The sequence below is a fragment of the Atractosteus spatula genome, chromosome 12 (assembly GCF_055471065.1).
Source record: "Atractosteus spatula isolate fAtrSpa1 chromosome 12, fAtrSpa1.hap1, whole genome shotgun sequence".
NCBI lineage: Eukaryota > Metazoa > Chordata > Actinopteri > Semionotiformes > Lepisosteidae > Atractosteus > Atractosteus spatula.
The window spans coordinates 10,203,615-10,220,209 of record NC_142717.1 but is presented as its reverse complement, the minus strand read 5'-3'; the positions used below and the strand labels follow the sequence as shown (position 1 = coordinate 10,220,209).

Below are 16,595 nucleotides of genomic sequence, written 5' to 3'. Positions count from 1 at the left end.
TAATGCACGGCCTGTTTAGATTTTGGATAATTCATTATTTTCATTTAACAATCTTATTGCAAAATAAATACAGCTTAAGTATAAAGATTAAAGGTGTTTTATTAGCAGTTTCTTTATATTTGCATGGAGTAATTCAAAGCAGTACTTACTGATTCAGACAAACCAATTATGAAGTATCATTCTTCAGAACACAACACCTCATACTGCATAAGAAACTGCTCTTGATGCCTTTGAAATATTTTATATTATACTTTATATTATTCAAGGAATACATTTGGATGTTGCCTTTACTTATGTTTTCTCTATTGCCATACTTTTTTACATAACATACCTTTTACATAAGTTGACTTTCCATAGGCATTTATTAATTTGGAAGAGATCCTAATTATTTCAGTAGTTCTCTGCTCAGTGTGACCTGATGTTATCTGAGTACCTTATCACTACCTGTGCAAAGCTTTGCCTTGGTTTTGAGTTAGACATGAGCTGAAACCTGATACACCAGATCATCCTTGAGTTGCAGACTTTTTGGGGTTTTTTCACTAACCCTTATCGCAGTTTCACAGTTTTTCTCCAGAATGGAATTTCCAACAGCTTTGCTGAGAACAAATTATTTCATAAGTCCCAAGGTGCTGATATAATGGGAAAGGGATAACCTATCTACACCACAAAAGGCTTAGGTATATTAAAACATGGAAAACAAATAGGATTTTTTTTCCCCAAAGACAAAAGAACTTTTCACCCTTTTTAACTTTTCAAGTTTTGTTGGAAGATGTGAAAGTAAGGTTATAACTAGATTCCATGGGGGAGAATTGGCAATGAACCTTTATTTCTGGGAACAGTCATAATGACATGGAATGATGAACAGTTTTCACAGAAGGTAGGGGGAAGTGAGAAACTTACAGCTCAAATAAAACTAAACATACAATACTCTGGCGTAATAAAAGCAGTTGACCTCAATATGAGGGACTTCACAGACCTCGTAGAGATACAGTATAAGCAAATAGGCTCTAGGGCTTGTATGTGGAGCAGAAAGATCCAGAATAAACCCTTTTTATTAAATAAAACACCCTGTAGGGGAAATCTGGATCTATATTTAAATGATAATTCCTTCTTTCTTTCAAAACAATTTACAGTCCCATTTCCTTTTTACTGTGCATTCGAAGAAATCAAATTCAAAACAGGGACTAACCCAAAGCTTAGGTATTTTCAAGCGTAAGGTTCTTTTTCACTCTCATTAGTAGACAAGAGTCATAAACGGATAACATTACACATAAAACTGCACATAAAAAATACAATTTTAAAGCCATGTAAAACTGCATTGTCATCAAATTTAGGAGAAAAGAGTTTTAAGAGATTTATGGCATAAAGGTACACAACAAATCCAAGTAGCCCAATATCTCTATTTTTTCTGATTGCAGTCTAAAAGAATTGTTTAATGTTCTCACTTTTGTTGTTTTTTTTTTGCTCTCCACACATCTTTCTCAATTGACCTTATATTTCTAGATTTGGTGCTTAACAAATATAGTTTTGGTTTTCCGAAAATGTACTGGGATATGTACAAGTAATTGTTTTCGATATGTCCAGCCAACCCACCTGGCTAACTTCAACCAGGTGCAGACGATCCAGTACTCCAGCAGTGATGACAAGGATCGGAAAGGAATGTTGCAACTCAATGTGGCTGGAGCCCCAGAGGTAGGAACCAATCACGAGAGGCTAGACTGTCCCAATACAGTCTGTGAGGAGTATTGGAATACAAGTGTCATTTGCCAAAGGGATGAATGTATTGTAATTCCAATTAGCTGAGTCCTCTGTGGGTATATTAGAATTTATGTGGGGATAATTTGCATTTCTTCATTTTATGACAAATTACCGATTCCAAATGTTGGGAGTCTGGGCTCCGGGAAATTCTAAAGTGCCAACACCTTAGGACTGCTGAGAGCCGATAAACTACAACTACTGCTTTCATTACTTGGAAGTGCACTTAAAACCAGGAACAGAAGGCATTTCTTTACACAAAGTGTTGTTGGAGTATGGGACAAGCTACCACTCATGTTGAAGGTGGTATGCTGACTTCTTTCGAGAATTGACTGCATGAGATCCTTGGATAAATTAGCTACAGTACTAACTACCAGAAAAGTTTAGAGCAGTTAAGTGGTCTCCTCTCATTAAGAAAGAATCATTTTTTAGTTCTCTGGTCCAAATTAACACTTCTTTCGTGTTTGTAACCTATGGAGACATCGAACACCTCCTGGATTGTGGAACCAGGTACCAGAGTTGGCAATTCCCAAGTCAGAACATTAGAGCTTGTGGTTAAGTAGGAGTTTCTAACCTTGTGGTTAAGAATGGCAAGGAATGCAACAGTGTCACGAAAACCTTTTTCTCACTGGTGTGGATCTTAAAGCACTTGGCATTGTGAGATTGTAAAAGATTTTTGTAGATATCAATTTCAAAGACTTAGAGAGCTGATTTTTTTCTTGTGCTTCTGTGTTTGCTGATAAATGTTCTGGGAAGAGGACATGAGACCGTGTTACAGCTGTGTTCTGTCTTGTTAACGGGTACAGAGTTTTCTAGTTGACACAATGCAATGCTGGTGCTCTGGTATTGTAGCAGTGAAGCCTTTTTTGTGTATTTCATGCTCCTTTCTTGTTACAGGAAAAGGATATGGGAATCTTCACTAGCATCTAGGACTGTTCAAAACATGTACTGTAGTTTTTCAATTTTGTCTATTTAAGTAATGGACTGAGGAGTAAATGTGAACAAGATATAGTATTTCCTAGGTTCAGTTCCCAATTCTCCATGGAAATGCCTTCTTGTTTAATAGGGTGTCAGACAGAAGAGGTTTTGTGCAGTTATAGTATATGCAAGGTGGAGTCATAATTATGACAAACGACACAAACCATAATATTCTTGAAAGTATTACATTGCTAAACATTAGCTGAAATACAGTGACACCTTTGTGCTTCGCAATTTTAAAGCATAAGCCAAGTTCTGATGCCTTCTTCTTCATTCGGTTTTTACCAGTGAAACATGTACTGGCTTTGGGGCCACATTAAAAAGCAGATCTGAACTTGACTGGTGTTCCCTGTCCTCCTGTCCAGCCCACTGGCTTGTTTTCCTGTCTGCTGGTAGTGACCTCTGCCCTGGTGCCAAAGGAAGTCTGTGCACTGGGAAGGGGGGGTTTCTGCTTGTGTGTGTCTAGCGTTCTGTGGTTGCGTGTGGTATCTTGATGTAATGGGGCAGCTGTGCAATTCAGAGCACTTGCAGTGTTGATAATGCCTCTTTGTTGACTCTGTTTTTCAGCCTCTTACAGTGACCACGCCATCACTGACTATTGCAGAAAATATGGCTGACCTGATAGATGGCTACTGCCGACTGGTGAATGGAGCTTCCCAGTCCTTCATTATTCGACCACAGAAAGGTATGTTTCCTGAATCTCTGATGCTCTCCGTTGCTGTTCATTTTTATGTCAAAGTGAAACTTTTTAACAGTTGTGTGTGGCACACACACTGCATCCTTTGTAGGAGCTCTTGTATGCAGTTACAATAAATGTTTCAACTTTTAACCATTTCAATAGTGAATGCAATTGAAAGCTAATGGTAATTATTTTATATTTAGCTAAAAAACACATTATTAGCCAGTTTTCTTTTTTAAAAATAGATTTTAGTTTTCCTTCAGAGATTCAGAGATTTTCCTAAAAGCGTCTACAAATTTGTTGCATTCTGAATATAATTCATGTAATTTCAATCTTCACTTTAAATCTGTAGAGAATATTGGAAAACATTTATTTGGACTTACTATTTTCTCTGATAATGAGAATCTATTGAACAGAACTCTAAAGATCTCCTTTTTTGGTTTAAAAAATAATTAGCACTGTTTTTGAAATGCAAAAGCAAAGTTTCATGAAAATCTGAAAAAGAAAACTTGAATGCGGTGGAGACTCTTTTCATTTTATTCAGCATTATAGTGCATTCTTTTTTCGTGGTTTCACACTGCCTCTGGTTGTTAAACAATATTCAGTATCACAGCCCTAAAGTGGAAATGGCAGCATAACTGAAATTATGATTAGTTACAACATCACTAACCATTAACACATCTTTGGAATTGGAGGGAAGTACATTTCATGCAGCTCTCAATTCAGGATCTGTGTTTTATTAACATTGTGTTAGGTGCTAACCCTGAAACAAGAAGAGGATAATTTACTGTAATGTTACTGTGGTGCACTTTCGTGGTTTTGCTATTGTAATGGAATTAGTTTCCAGTGGCGTGACTATAAGCTGGAAAGAAAGAGACAAGGTTTTCCCCTTCCGACCCAAAGCCAAGTTTATGACTTCTGAACAGACTGACGATTCCCTTAGTATAACATCTCCATTCATTAAAGTTGAGCAACCCTTTATTTATGGATGGGCAAAACCGTTGGTGCCTCCAGATTTGAGTGTGCCCAACAAAAAGCTTCATCTGTAAGCTAAAAACAGAGCTGTTTTTATCATATTGCTACAGGGTTTAACCATTGATCTTCCTGTTATGTGATGTGCAATGCTTTGATTGCACTAGTGCTACTTTCATTTTATGCAGTTCATGAATATTGGCCAATATTGTCCAATCGCAGAGCAGATTAACATATCCTTTGCCAAGTAGGTGAGATTTTACACATGGCTTTAGAAGGCCATTAAGATGATTTATCCTGAAAAAACCTCAAGCTGTGATGTCCCTTTGCAGCCTCTGTTCTGTTTTCCTCAGACTGGCACAGTCTTCTAACCCAGATGGAGCCCTGCAGGACTAGCAGTGAAAACACTTGCCTCATTTAACTGACCTCCGTTTGTGTCTGATCTGTGAATTCTGCAGGTTTCTGTGTATAAAGTGTCAGGGTCACAGGCGTGCCATGACATTTATTTGCATGTCTTCCTTTACTCAACATTGTTGTTTTTTTTCTTTTCAGCAGAGGGAGAGAGAGCATTACCATCAATCCCAAAGTAAGTTGACAAATTATTTGTATTATGAATATATTTATCTTAATATAACTATTGTATGCCAGGTCAGCTCAGAAAACATAGAAGCAGAAAAACAGAATTGTAAAGGAACTGTAAGAAAGTTCTGTTAAAGTGTCAGCAAATACAGTAATGATAGAAAGAAAGGATTTAATGGTTAGATTGCTAGAACGAAAACTGGAGACCTTGAGGCTAGCCTTTTGCCACAGTTTTCTATGAAAGCCAGAATCTTTTTGTTTTTTAATATAAGGTATTTTTCCTTAAATAACAGAATAATGTTCTAGATGTATGCATTAGTGAAATTTAAAAATGTTCCTGAAGCCGAGAAGAGGCAACATTAACGTCTGAGTGCATAGGGCAGCTTCAGCCTGAAAGATGTTCCAGGGGATCTCTGCATGTCTTCTGAGAAATCAAGTACAAGAAAGTGTCTGTTCCTACATGGCTGGGATTACAAACAACTTCTAAACAACTCTCTGCCTAAACAGTTGATAAACCATACCAGGGCTGACCTCTGTTTAAAATTGAATAGAGAGAGAAAAGTTATTTTTTTCCTTGTTTTACATATTTTTCCAAGTTGTCTGAAGTTGTACCAAAAAATAATCCTTTTAACTTTAAATATGTTGTTGAAAAATGTAACTACCTGAATTACTGATGAAAACATTTAAACCAACTCTGTCACTTGAAACAAATAGTAGTTTTCTTTCACTACTTAGTATAGTTTTTTGTTGTTTGTTTTGTTAGCATAGTTTTTTATGTATTTAGATGTATGTTGTGTGTCCATATTTTTCCCCTATGGTATAATAAAAATTTCTTATGCTTTTTTTGATAATGCCAGCCGTGTATACTTGTATATTTCTTATCAAAGTATTGTTAAAATTAGTATTACTTCCTTTCCCATGCTCACAGTCTTCAACAATTATACCTATTCAGTCAGAACTGTGGCACACTCTGCTTTGGTCAAATAAGGCAAAATATTTTAAAGCCAAAGCTTTTTTTACATCTGCACAGACTTTGAGCATGTGGGTCAGATTTCAGGTTTCTTCTAAAAACCAAACAGGCTTCTCTCGAGTTTTGGCTGAATAGTAAGGAATTTCTCTATGTGTTGTGATGTTAATTTGATCCTTTTCAAAGGACTCGTGCCTGCCTCTTTTTAAGCGTGCCCCAGTGGTAGCTCCTGATTCGTGTGTTGAAAGCAGCACCCCTACCAAAAGTGCACAGACTGTAAATGGAACAGTCCAGCTAGTTTCTGTAGAATGCCTTGCTGGGGACAGACAGAATGAATTTCTAATGCACCATCTCCTTGGAGAATGTACAACATTCACCTTTTCAAACCTCTCTTTTACAGACTTGCTAACAACGAGAAGCAAGGAGTTCGAACACGGACGGTCTCTGTCTCAGGTACAGGCACTGCCACGACTTAATTGCTTTACTGCTTCTAAACTAGCATTCCCATTCAAGTATAATATGGTGTGGAGCATTCAGATGAAAACTCTTTAGCTATTTCAAAGCAAATATCTCACTCATACAATTGGAAGTTGTTAATGAATGCTTGTTGTGTTGTGTTTTGACCAGGAGTAAATTTAGCATTTTAATCTAATCAGGTAGGATCCTTACCATAGACTTGTAAACTGACACATGTTGCATCCATTTGGTGTTTCTATAAATACTGTTGTCAGAACAATGTAGGCTATCGTGACATTCCTTGTTTTGTGTGTATTTTAAACTTTTTTACACCTGTGTTTTAATTTTATCTAAGTGATTTTGTCAAAAATGTTTGCATACGTTTTCATTAACAGTGTCTCTGGCTGGTAGATGAGATTTTAGCATAAGCAGACATACTGTAAGACGAAGTCAAACAATGTTGTTAACCTGTGGAATTTGGTGACCATGCGTTTTCCTCAAAATAGTCTTCTAGAGAAAACACTAAACGTGGTTTCTGCTTTCTAGCTGTATGGGCCAGTGTTGGGCAGTGCTGTTGGACAGTATCATCATTCAGCAATAATTAGGTTGTGTGTGTTCAGTCCAGATTACTGTCAGGTTATGGGTCACTTTGAGAATGTCTTGCCTGATAGAATGAGATCATGGGTTAAGTGGACCACGTCGGGCTGATTAATAAAACATTTTGTCAAAAAATTAAATTTGCGTGATCCTTCATGATCAACTTGATAGATTTATTCATCAGGAAAACTATCCTGAAACTGTTTTGTGTCTTTGAGTACTATATATAAGAAATCCACCCCAGGTGAGGAATTAACATTTTTCTGAAAAATGCCTACAAAAAGTGTTTAACAGGAAACATTTCTAAAATAATTGTTTCCCCGTAAGCCTGTAATTCTGCTTCTTTGCTGAACCTCTTAACAAGGTGATTACCTCGTAAATTACCTTATAGCTAGAAATAGCTATAAACAATAACTTTATGGATTATTCTAATTAAAATGTCTGTGTGATTGCAAATTCGCCTTATATTAGAAATGATATGTGTATAGTAGCATGTGTAAGGGTGGTGCACTTAGAAACTGGAGGGAGAGAATAGATATCACATTCTAATAAATGGGTGGATGAGTGGTTTGTGCCATGAACCCACACTGCTAATGACAATAAATGTCAACGAGCACAACATGTGCCAGCGCTAGTAACAAATTAAAGTGCTAGCGGATTAGCACGCGGAGATTGCACATTGCTGCCAAAGAAATGACGAGGGACAGCAAGCAGCTGCGATGAATCTCTAAAGTGCGTCCTGCTTTTCCACTGTTGGCCTTTCCATGGAAACCTGCCAGCCCCTTGTCTCTTCACTGGCCAACAGAAGCAACACTTGTGCTAGACAACTGCAAGCCTCTTCCATGACAGCTTCAAGGACACGTGTCTTTCCCGTGTCTTTACTGATAAGCTGATGGCGGATTTCTCACAAGTAAAGTTACTTATTTTAGTGTAGATGGATTTTTGCTAGCTGGAATGGTGGGTATTTGGGGTTTTCCCATGAAAAAGTTAAGAATTTACGGCTACATGTATATATTCACATGCTCAAGCATTGCACGGGACTGCTCTGAAACATTCTTAGCGATAAAAGGGTATAGTGTTACAGTCGCACATTCTTTTTTTAAGACCTGGTTTCATGCCACGAAAAGCTTAAAATGTTATTTTTCATTACATTGCGTGTATCGTACAGACATTTGATTGGAAAGAAGAAAGCAAAAGAGTCGCGCGTATTATTGAAGGAGTACATACCTATGGTATCTACTTGGTTCATCTGGTTATTTATCTGAGGGAATGGTCGGGATGCTTAACAGAAGATTCCAGTGAAGTTTTAGTGTATGGGTAAATTAATTCTAGTTAAGACAACAGTTTAGCCACTTAGTGAACTATGTGGTCAAAATAGTCTCGTTGATCAGGGTAGCAGTTACTACTGTTCATCAGCTTGATTCAGACAGTGTTATATAGCACAAGTTGCTTGTTCCTGATTTATGCTATTGAATGTTATTAACATAGATTGAAAAATTGTGCAAAATGAGGTGGCCTTTTCATGTGGTCAAGAAGGCATCCGCCTTTTCAACAGTTTTGACCTCATTAGCTGTAAGTGGATGCATCAAATAGATATGTCCTTTTAAGGTAGGTGTTTGAATTTAAATGCCGTATGTTTAAAACCTAAGAAGTTAGGAGTATTTGGAATTTTAAAGAATAACAAACCCCATTTCCCTGGTACTGGTGGACACTGCCTAGGCATTAAGCCAGAATGAAGATCTTCACAGCTGAATTTGGCAATTTAATCAACTTGCAGATCTGTACAACAGAAGGTTTCCATCTGCAAACTGCATTGCTCAGTAACGTTTCTAGATAAATGAGCCATATTGACTTGTTTTCACCAACAGTCTAAATGCTAATGTTTCATGACATTTATTATCTTAAATGTCAGGAACAACAGCCTATAATAACGGGCCCATACAGTATAACAGGCAAATGCTAAATGCCAGAGTCAGTGAGTGACAAATAAAGAACTGATTGAAACTATAGTGATCCAAGAGAGCACAGACAGCCCTGTGTGCTTTGTGACCCAGTGTCTAGGCTAAGAGAAGCCTCTGACAGACTGGACTTTGAAAGGGTTTCTTGTGAGATGACTTATCAGATAACCAATTTGGGAATGCTGAAGACACTGGCAGTCTTCTCTGTCTCAGTACTCTAATCACTCCACACAGAGCTACATTATAATATCATAAGAGGGACCGCAAATCACTACATACTGACAGGGCTAATTGGTGCATAGAATGTGCTACATGACCACTTCTGAAGTAGTGAGATGCTGAAGTATTTTTCTGTTGAGCATCACTCTGGGATTTGCAGTAGGATTCAGTGTATATTACACTATCTTAAACCAGTGAGGCTTGTGGTTTGTTTATGGTTATAGCAGTTTAGACGGCTAAAGTTAGTCTGCGAGACTGTGCTCATATCATTGCAATAAGAATTAAATATAACGATTAAGAAAAAAAGTTCATTTTGTCATTTTAGTCCTATATTTGTAATCACTTACTGTAGGTAGGTCAAAATTCAAACAGAAGTTCACATACAATGTTTTGTTGGCACACTTAATTTGCAAGTGTGTGTGTGTGTGACGCTTTGTATACCAAGTATTGTAATCAAGGAGTTACAAATGTCCTCTATTTCAACATAAACTTGTATGTGAAAAATCTTTGTCAAAGAACAGTTCATGCTGCTTTACAAACTGGAAGCAAACTTTGTTGCATTGAAATTATTCCTTTTCTATTTTCTGTTTTTATGATGCCTGCGTATTGTTCAGTGCTTAAGTGGACACTTTTCAAAACCAAGTCAGGTTCGGATCACTGCCTGGAAATAAAAGTACCTTGGGAGGTAATGGTGTAGAAAATATCAGCCCTATTTAGTTTGAAAGCCGGTGTATTTCTTTTGGTCAAGAAGCAATTGGATGTTGCTGTGGGGAAAAAATGTTTTGCCTTTCGCTTTTGATCGTATGGTTGGAATGACCTGTTCTCAATTGCGTTTAAGTTTTCCCTTTCCTTCTCGTTCTTGATGTGAACAGTCCTATTTACTGCACAAAGGCCAGCTTCCTCTTGTGAATGGAATAGCTAATGGCATTATCATGCTGTGTTGTCAGAACTCCCGGAGCAATTCTGAGGACCTGTATTCTACTAAATAAAAATACAAGACAAGCACCAGAGGGAGAACTATATGATTAGGAAATGTATATGGTCTTCTATTTACGCTTATGGTTAGAAATAAGAAATAGTGAACAATGACAGTTTTCTGAACATTTAGAAGTTTCAAATTTTAAGGTATTCAACCTCAAAAAAGAGTGCCAAAAAATGGCACATTTCATAAAACCCTTTTTTAAAAGCATTTGTGTTAATAATCCCTTAGTTTGAATAACAATTTTTGTTGATTTATTTTCGTTTCCACAGATTTTTACGAGCATTTAATATGATGTTATCATGCTTAAAAGGAATAATTCCATAATTACACCGGTGTCACTTTTTCAATTTCTTATTCTGTGTTTTTAATTTGCTTAATATGTCCACCTTATATTTTAAAGACTCTTGAGTCAATTTGACTTTTTCCAATTTCAGAATTCATTCTTCTCAAAGAAGTTTCTTGTTTCTTCTCTCCTCTTTCCTCTTCTCCTGTCTCACTGTGCGAAGGAGTGAATCACAGTCAGCCTAGAGCTACGAAAGCCAGGCGCTTTCTCCTTCCTTTCATCTTCTGTTCGCATCAGTCTCCACCCAAGGGTACTGCACTCGCGCTGGCACTGCTGGCCTGCTCCCGATTGCCTGACTAACCCAGCCCAGCAACCAGCTCACCACCTGTCTGCCTCCTCCTCACCCCACTCAGAGGCTCAGTGAATAAGCCCAGGGGCTGATCCTGGCCAAGTCCACTCTCGGCCCTGTTACAACTTCAGTCGATAGCCAAAGTTCAAAGATTTAACTAAGTCAGAAATAGCAGTGAATCCACTCTTGGCTGCACTGTGGTACAGTGTTTAGCATTGCTGCCTCACAGGGCTGAGGCCCTGGTTTCAGTTCTGAATCGGGGGAGCTATCTACGTGGAGTTTGTATGTTCTCCCCACGTTTGCGTAGGTTTCCTCCAACAGTCTAAAAACTAGGCAGGTCAATTGGCTTCTGGGAAATCAGTGTGCGCGTGTTTCTGTCCTGCGATGGACTAGTGTCCCATCCAGAGTGTATCTGGCCTTGAGCATATTGCTTGCCGGGTTAGGCTCCAGCTCCCCTGTGACCCTGATTTACATGAATCAGGAAGAAAACTGAGTTACCCTAGTTTGACAGAGGAGAAAAGGCTGGGTGGAGCTACTTTTGCCTTGATTTTTTTTTAATAATACCGCATGAAAACTAAATCTATTTTTGAGTGTATTAACTAGAAATTGCATCCAATATATACGCCTCTAATTTCAACAAAAATGAACGTGACTTGCAATGTTTTAGATTTGTCTCCGAAAATAAATGTCAGTTAATCCTAATTTGATGTGTTCGTTTTGGTTCGGTACTGCATTCTCAGTCTTTTGTTTGCTTGATTAAATAGATTGAATGACAAACCACTGCTCTGTTATCCAGCTAAAACCGTATAATACTGCATCCACAACTTTTAATAACCAACCATGATCATGCTACTGCCTGAAAAGTGTCACACCCCATAAAACAACACATGGGATGTACCTCAGGCTCCTGTCATGATTACCTTCTGAAGACTGGAAATTCCCCATATTGAAAACATTTTTTCCCTTCAGTAGATTTTAAGAAACAAGTTTGTGAACATGCTGTTCCTGATTAGTGTCCATAAAAGAAACACATGGTAGGAAATACAGTAAACAATAGGTGGTACTGTGTAAAGTTTCACATGTGATATGGAGACTTAACCTACATACAGTCAGCAACTTTGTTAAACCTACAACTATACTGGCCTTGTCTGTACTTGCACATGTGAGTGTGTTGAGGTATGGAGATTCTCATTCCTTCTGTCAAATTTGTGTTGCCTCTTTGACTATAAGTGCATACTGTTGAGGTTATTTTTTGAAGAAAGAACTAGCATGGCAACACTCTTTTCCAGTGATTTACCAAGGCACCTTGGCTTAAGTTTGGGCAGACTTCACTGCCTCTCTGACGAGCAGGGAAATAACAGTGGAGCTCTCCCCAGGCGGTATCTTTCTGTTCTGAGAAGACGTAATTGAAGCTGAAAAGGCTTCACAGGATGGTGAAGATTAGATAACTGTGTTTTTGTCTAAAGGATTAGATTAGTTCATTTTGTCTAGAATAGGAGCTTTTAAATTACCTACAAACTCAGTTAAAACCCTTGACACAACGGAATGAATCACTTCTTTTTCATTTTAATCTGAAAACAGATGAATGTGCTGCAAAACTGCCAGAATGTGGGCTAAATTTAGCTTTTTATATTTACTTCCCATAAAAACTAATTTAAAAAACCTGCTAATTATTACTCCATCAGTGTGGCATTTTGCTTACATCTCCTGGAAGTTAAAGATTTTCCTTACGCTTTGGTTTGTACTTGGATTTGGATAGTTCTGGATTCTGCTGGAAATCCACAGTCATCGTTTTCTGTGTGATGTAAATTAAAAAAAAGTTTTAATGCTTAATGCTGCAGCTGTAGTGATACACACATGAGGGGTTTGGTTTCTTAATTATTGTACTTGAGCAAGTATTTGTTGACAGAACAACATATTTAGGATGTTAAATTACTTAAATTTGCAATAGCAACTCAAAACCATTGAAATCATAGTTGAAAGCACTACCTGTAACATTTCTTTACGTAGAAAATGTGAATTTATAAATCTTTTATACTCTGTATTGCATTAGTATTTTGTAACTTGTATAGTAACAGAATAAAGCTATTTATGTCCCATTTACAGAACTGAATTAATTTAAAATGTACTTTTTTGCTCTTAGATTTTTAAAACCCTTCATCATTTGTAGTTGTAATTTGATTAAAAAATCTTAATGGCTACGTATTTGATATGCATTTTAATCTTTATGTACTTTTAAAGGGTTTGTTGCATTACAGTACCTTGAACTCAATGAATGAAGTTTAGCATTGTTTTAAATGTTTTCAGTTGTTTAAATACTATGTATGAGAGTCACCTCAAAAATGAGGTTCCTAATTTTTTTCTAAATAGTTTTAATAGTTTTGCATTTGAAATTAGTGCTTCGCCAACAATGACTTCTTAGTTTACAGCCACTGCTGACAATTAATTTTGGCCCCACCCCTAGCATATAAGTGCATACAGAGTTCAGAATGGCTAAAATAGTGAAATCGTGTTTTAAGTGGAGAGCTGTGATTGAATTTTTCGGCTGTAAAAGGTAAAGTGCTAATAGCGATCCACAGATGTCCACACCTGTCCCCTCTGGCTTTCATTTCTTCAGCCCTCTGAAAGATGCCTTATAGAAGCACCATTTTCAATCCACTGACAACGTGAAAACAGTCATGTGTCAAAGCTTTCTTTTGCAGAGCTATAATGGCATGGCTTCCACATTGGTACAGAGGACAGGACTGTAATGGGAACTGTATTGAAAAATAAGTCTCAGGACATTTTCACTCATCTTATTGCTATGAATGTATACGTATGTTGAATAATAAGTCATCAGTAATAAATTAAAAATCAAGAGCATTACTTGTAGGGTGACATTTGAATGTATTTGTATAAGGAGTCCAGTAAATATATGATGAGCTGCCATACAGATGCAGTAGGTCACTATGATTTAGTGTCATAATTAAACACACAAACAATATCTCGGGACTAGGGAAAGAAAGACCATACAGAGCAAGTTTGCATTCCTAAAGGTGTGCTTTCAGTATAAAAAAAAAATAAACTTTGAGCTAATATTGTTTTATATTTATATATGATGTTTGAAATATAACAAGAGGGTATCGGAACAAAATACCACTTCATTCAGCACCTTGCCTTCTTCAGGAGGTAATTTTAACAAACCTTGCTCCCTGGTGGCTGTGAGACTGCTTCACAGACTTTGCAATGGCTGCTTCTGGATTCCCTTCTCACACTTAAACTGATTATTAATTAAGATCTTGAATGCTGCTGATCTAAATTAACCCTTTGTTACAGTGCTGACAGGTCTGTGGAGAGCTTTGCTCTTTGTTTATGTTTGAATCAAATTGTAATTCAGGTAGCCGGTAAACTGCACTGCAGCTTCATTGCATGCATAAATCATTGAATTCTAACTTCAAAGCCAAACATTTTTAACAGATTGTTCAAAAAGTAGACTATGGGCCTTTAAAATTTTTTAATCATGTATCAGTTTTTAATGACTCTTTAATTAAGTAATCTTTTTTTCTGCTTCTCTTTCCCTTTTTCCTTGCTCTTTGCATGCTACCTGGATCTCCAGATGAAATAAGTGGGGATGGTAATTTTTTACATATCCTTTTTACTATTTCTGTCTGTTCCTGTGACTAATATCAAAAATAGGTTAGATGACTTATTGGCTGATTATATCTCATGCTGTACATTGAGTTTCATAATTGTATGCTGCTATGCTTTTTTGGTTTTCAGTGTGAAACGTAAATATACATAGTGTATATTTCTATCATAATAGTATATGGTTGAATGAAATCTTGATGAGAATGAGGAAGTAGTAAAATTTAAATTTGGGTTGGTTTCACAAGTAGATGTATGAGATTTTGGGCTGGGGCACCTTCTCTGTGAAGTTTGCACGTTCTCTGCATGTCCACATGGGTGATCTCCGAGTAATGGATGTACTCCCATGACACAAATACCAGCTCACTAAGTTTGATTCTCTGTTCCAAACCGTTGTTTCTCTGTGGCTCTAAGACTGACCTGCATCCCATATAGAGCAAGACCAATATTGCGTTCTCTGTTCTGCCTTGCTCCTTGTGCTTCTCTAGGCTATGGCAGGAAAAGCAGTGTTCTGAATATGGATGAATTAATCTGTGGTGCTATAGTTTGACAATAATTACTTGGGCCTGTCTCGTCTCATTCTGTCCGAAGATAACCCAGTGATGTTAGGAACATTTTGCAGCTGCTGTTTTGAGTTACCTCATCCTAAGCATTATCTTAAAGACTTTTATTCAGCCAAAAAAAAGTCCTTTTAGAGCTCCAAAATTCTTGTGTTAAAAGCATTGGCTTCGTTTACTGTAACATTTTCCTAGAAGCGGTGTTACAGACAAGATGACTCTGAGTTACTGATGACTTAATCTGTTTTTCCTGAAGTTTCTCTCTCTAAAAAAAAATCACATCCCTTTACCCCTCCTCCTCCTTCCCTCTCCCTCTCTCAGATATCATAGCTGTGTTTATGTGCTCTTATTGGACAGTGCATTTTACACTACACAAAAGCTGTCATAATAGTGTGGATGGGCGGGGAGGAGTGTGTGTGTGTGTCCGGAAAAATGAGGAAGTTTTAATGCCCAATTGCTTTTCTTTAACCAAAAGAAGCATTTCAGATTTAACACAGATGCCTGTGGGACTTCTCAAACCCTAAAAAAGTTTGTTTTCTTGCAGAGACAGATGATTATGCAGAAATCATAGACGAAGAGGATACATACACCATGCCCTCCAGTAAGTACAACAGCAAATGTGGGGTCAGGCAGCAGGGAAACTAGCCTGAGTTTTATGTCTCATAGCAGTAGCTGTGAGAGTTATCTGGAGACCAGATTTGACTGCAAGAACATATGTTTTCTTTTCAAGTTTCTTTGATCATGGTTTGTTTGTAAAACCTTAACCTACTTTTTAAAAAATATTGCTTGTCTTTTTGGCTCTTTCTTTCCTGAAGCATCACTAAAATCCCTAAAAGACGGCTACAATTACATTCCTTAAATTGGCAGTTCTGGTGTGATTCAAAATGAAGGATATAGTATTTCCTTTAATCAAATAACCTGGCTTTATTTTATCATGAATTCTAAACCTTTTTGAGATCATTACACTAGGTTGTTAAATGAATTTTGTACATTTGTTTGTTTCTCAGTGTGCAGCATTATCAGCTTGATCTGTTGGCAGTTTGTGTTCAATTTACTTTTCCTACCTCAGCTCTATTGAGCATTGCCATGTCATGTCTTAGGTTTCCCTTTTTTTGATTATTAAAATTAAATCTATTAACAATTAAGCATGGGTAGCTTGGTTCACTGGAGTGAGACATGTTCCATGTTTTCTGTATTTTAATCTGTATCGAGGTAGTAAAATCAGTAATGTTGAATAAACAGTGTGAAATGTTATTCCTGTGCTTATTTTCCATGAGAAATCATCATGGGGGAAACAGCCGAAATCAGCTGACTAGTTGTGCCTCTCTGTGAAAGGCTACTTCTCTAGGAAGGAAGGAATTCTCTCTAACCTGTAAACCAGAATGTGAGCGGCATTTATTTCCATTAGGAGCAAAACATTTGCCGTTCTTTCAAAATTAGTTGTTTGATGTTCATATCTTTGCTTTATGGAAAAAGTTTGTTTTACTTATATTATTATTTTAGTAGTAGTATTAGTATTTGGGCAGGAAATACCATGCATCGAACTGTATGTTTTTCAAATGTGACAATCTAATCCTCTAGCAACAAAACCTAATTAGTTAAAATTCTATGCATTAACACCAGAGAAATTTGTACTGTAG

General features: G+C 37.1%; 1 protein-coding gene across 17 annotated transcripts in view; it reads left to right on the top strand.

Moving 5' to 3' along the window:
* ptk2aa (protein tyrosine kinase 2aa) overlaps nucleotides 1-16,595 on the top strand; it is a 158,007-nt gene that overhangs the window by 100,032 nt on the left and 41,380 nt on the right. For 5 of the 17 annotated variants that reach the window (XM_088929418.1, XM_088929417.1, XM_088929420.1 and 2 more), the window contains 5 exons: nucleotides 1,585-1,692; nucleotides 3,301-3,418; nucleotides 4,937-4,970; nucleotides 6,331-6,383; nucleotides 15,500-15,556. In XM_088929418.1, coding sequence (XP_088785544.1) covers nucleotides 1,585-1,692; nucleotides 3,301-3,418; nucleotides 4,937-4,970; nucleotides 6,331-6,383; nucleotides 15,500-15,556 — 370 coding nt within the window. Of the gene's footprint in view, nucleotides 1-1,584; nucleotides 1,693-3,300; nucleotides 3,419-4,936; nucleotides 4,971-6,330; nucleotides 6,384-10,648; nucleotides 10,736-14,369; nucleotides 14,388-15,499; nucleotides 15,557-16,595 lie in introns of all 17 variants that reach the window. The other 12 variants (XM_088929416.1, XM_088929419.1, XM_088929411.1 and 9 more) reach the window with 4 other exon arrangements.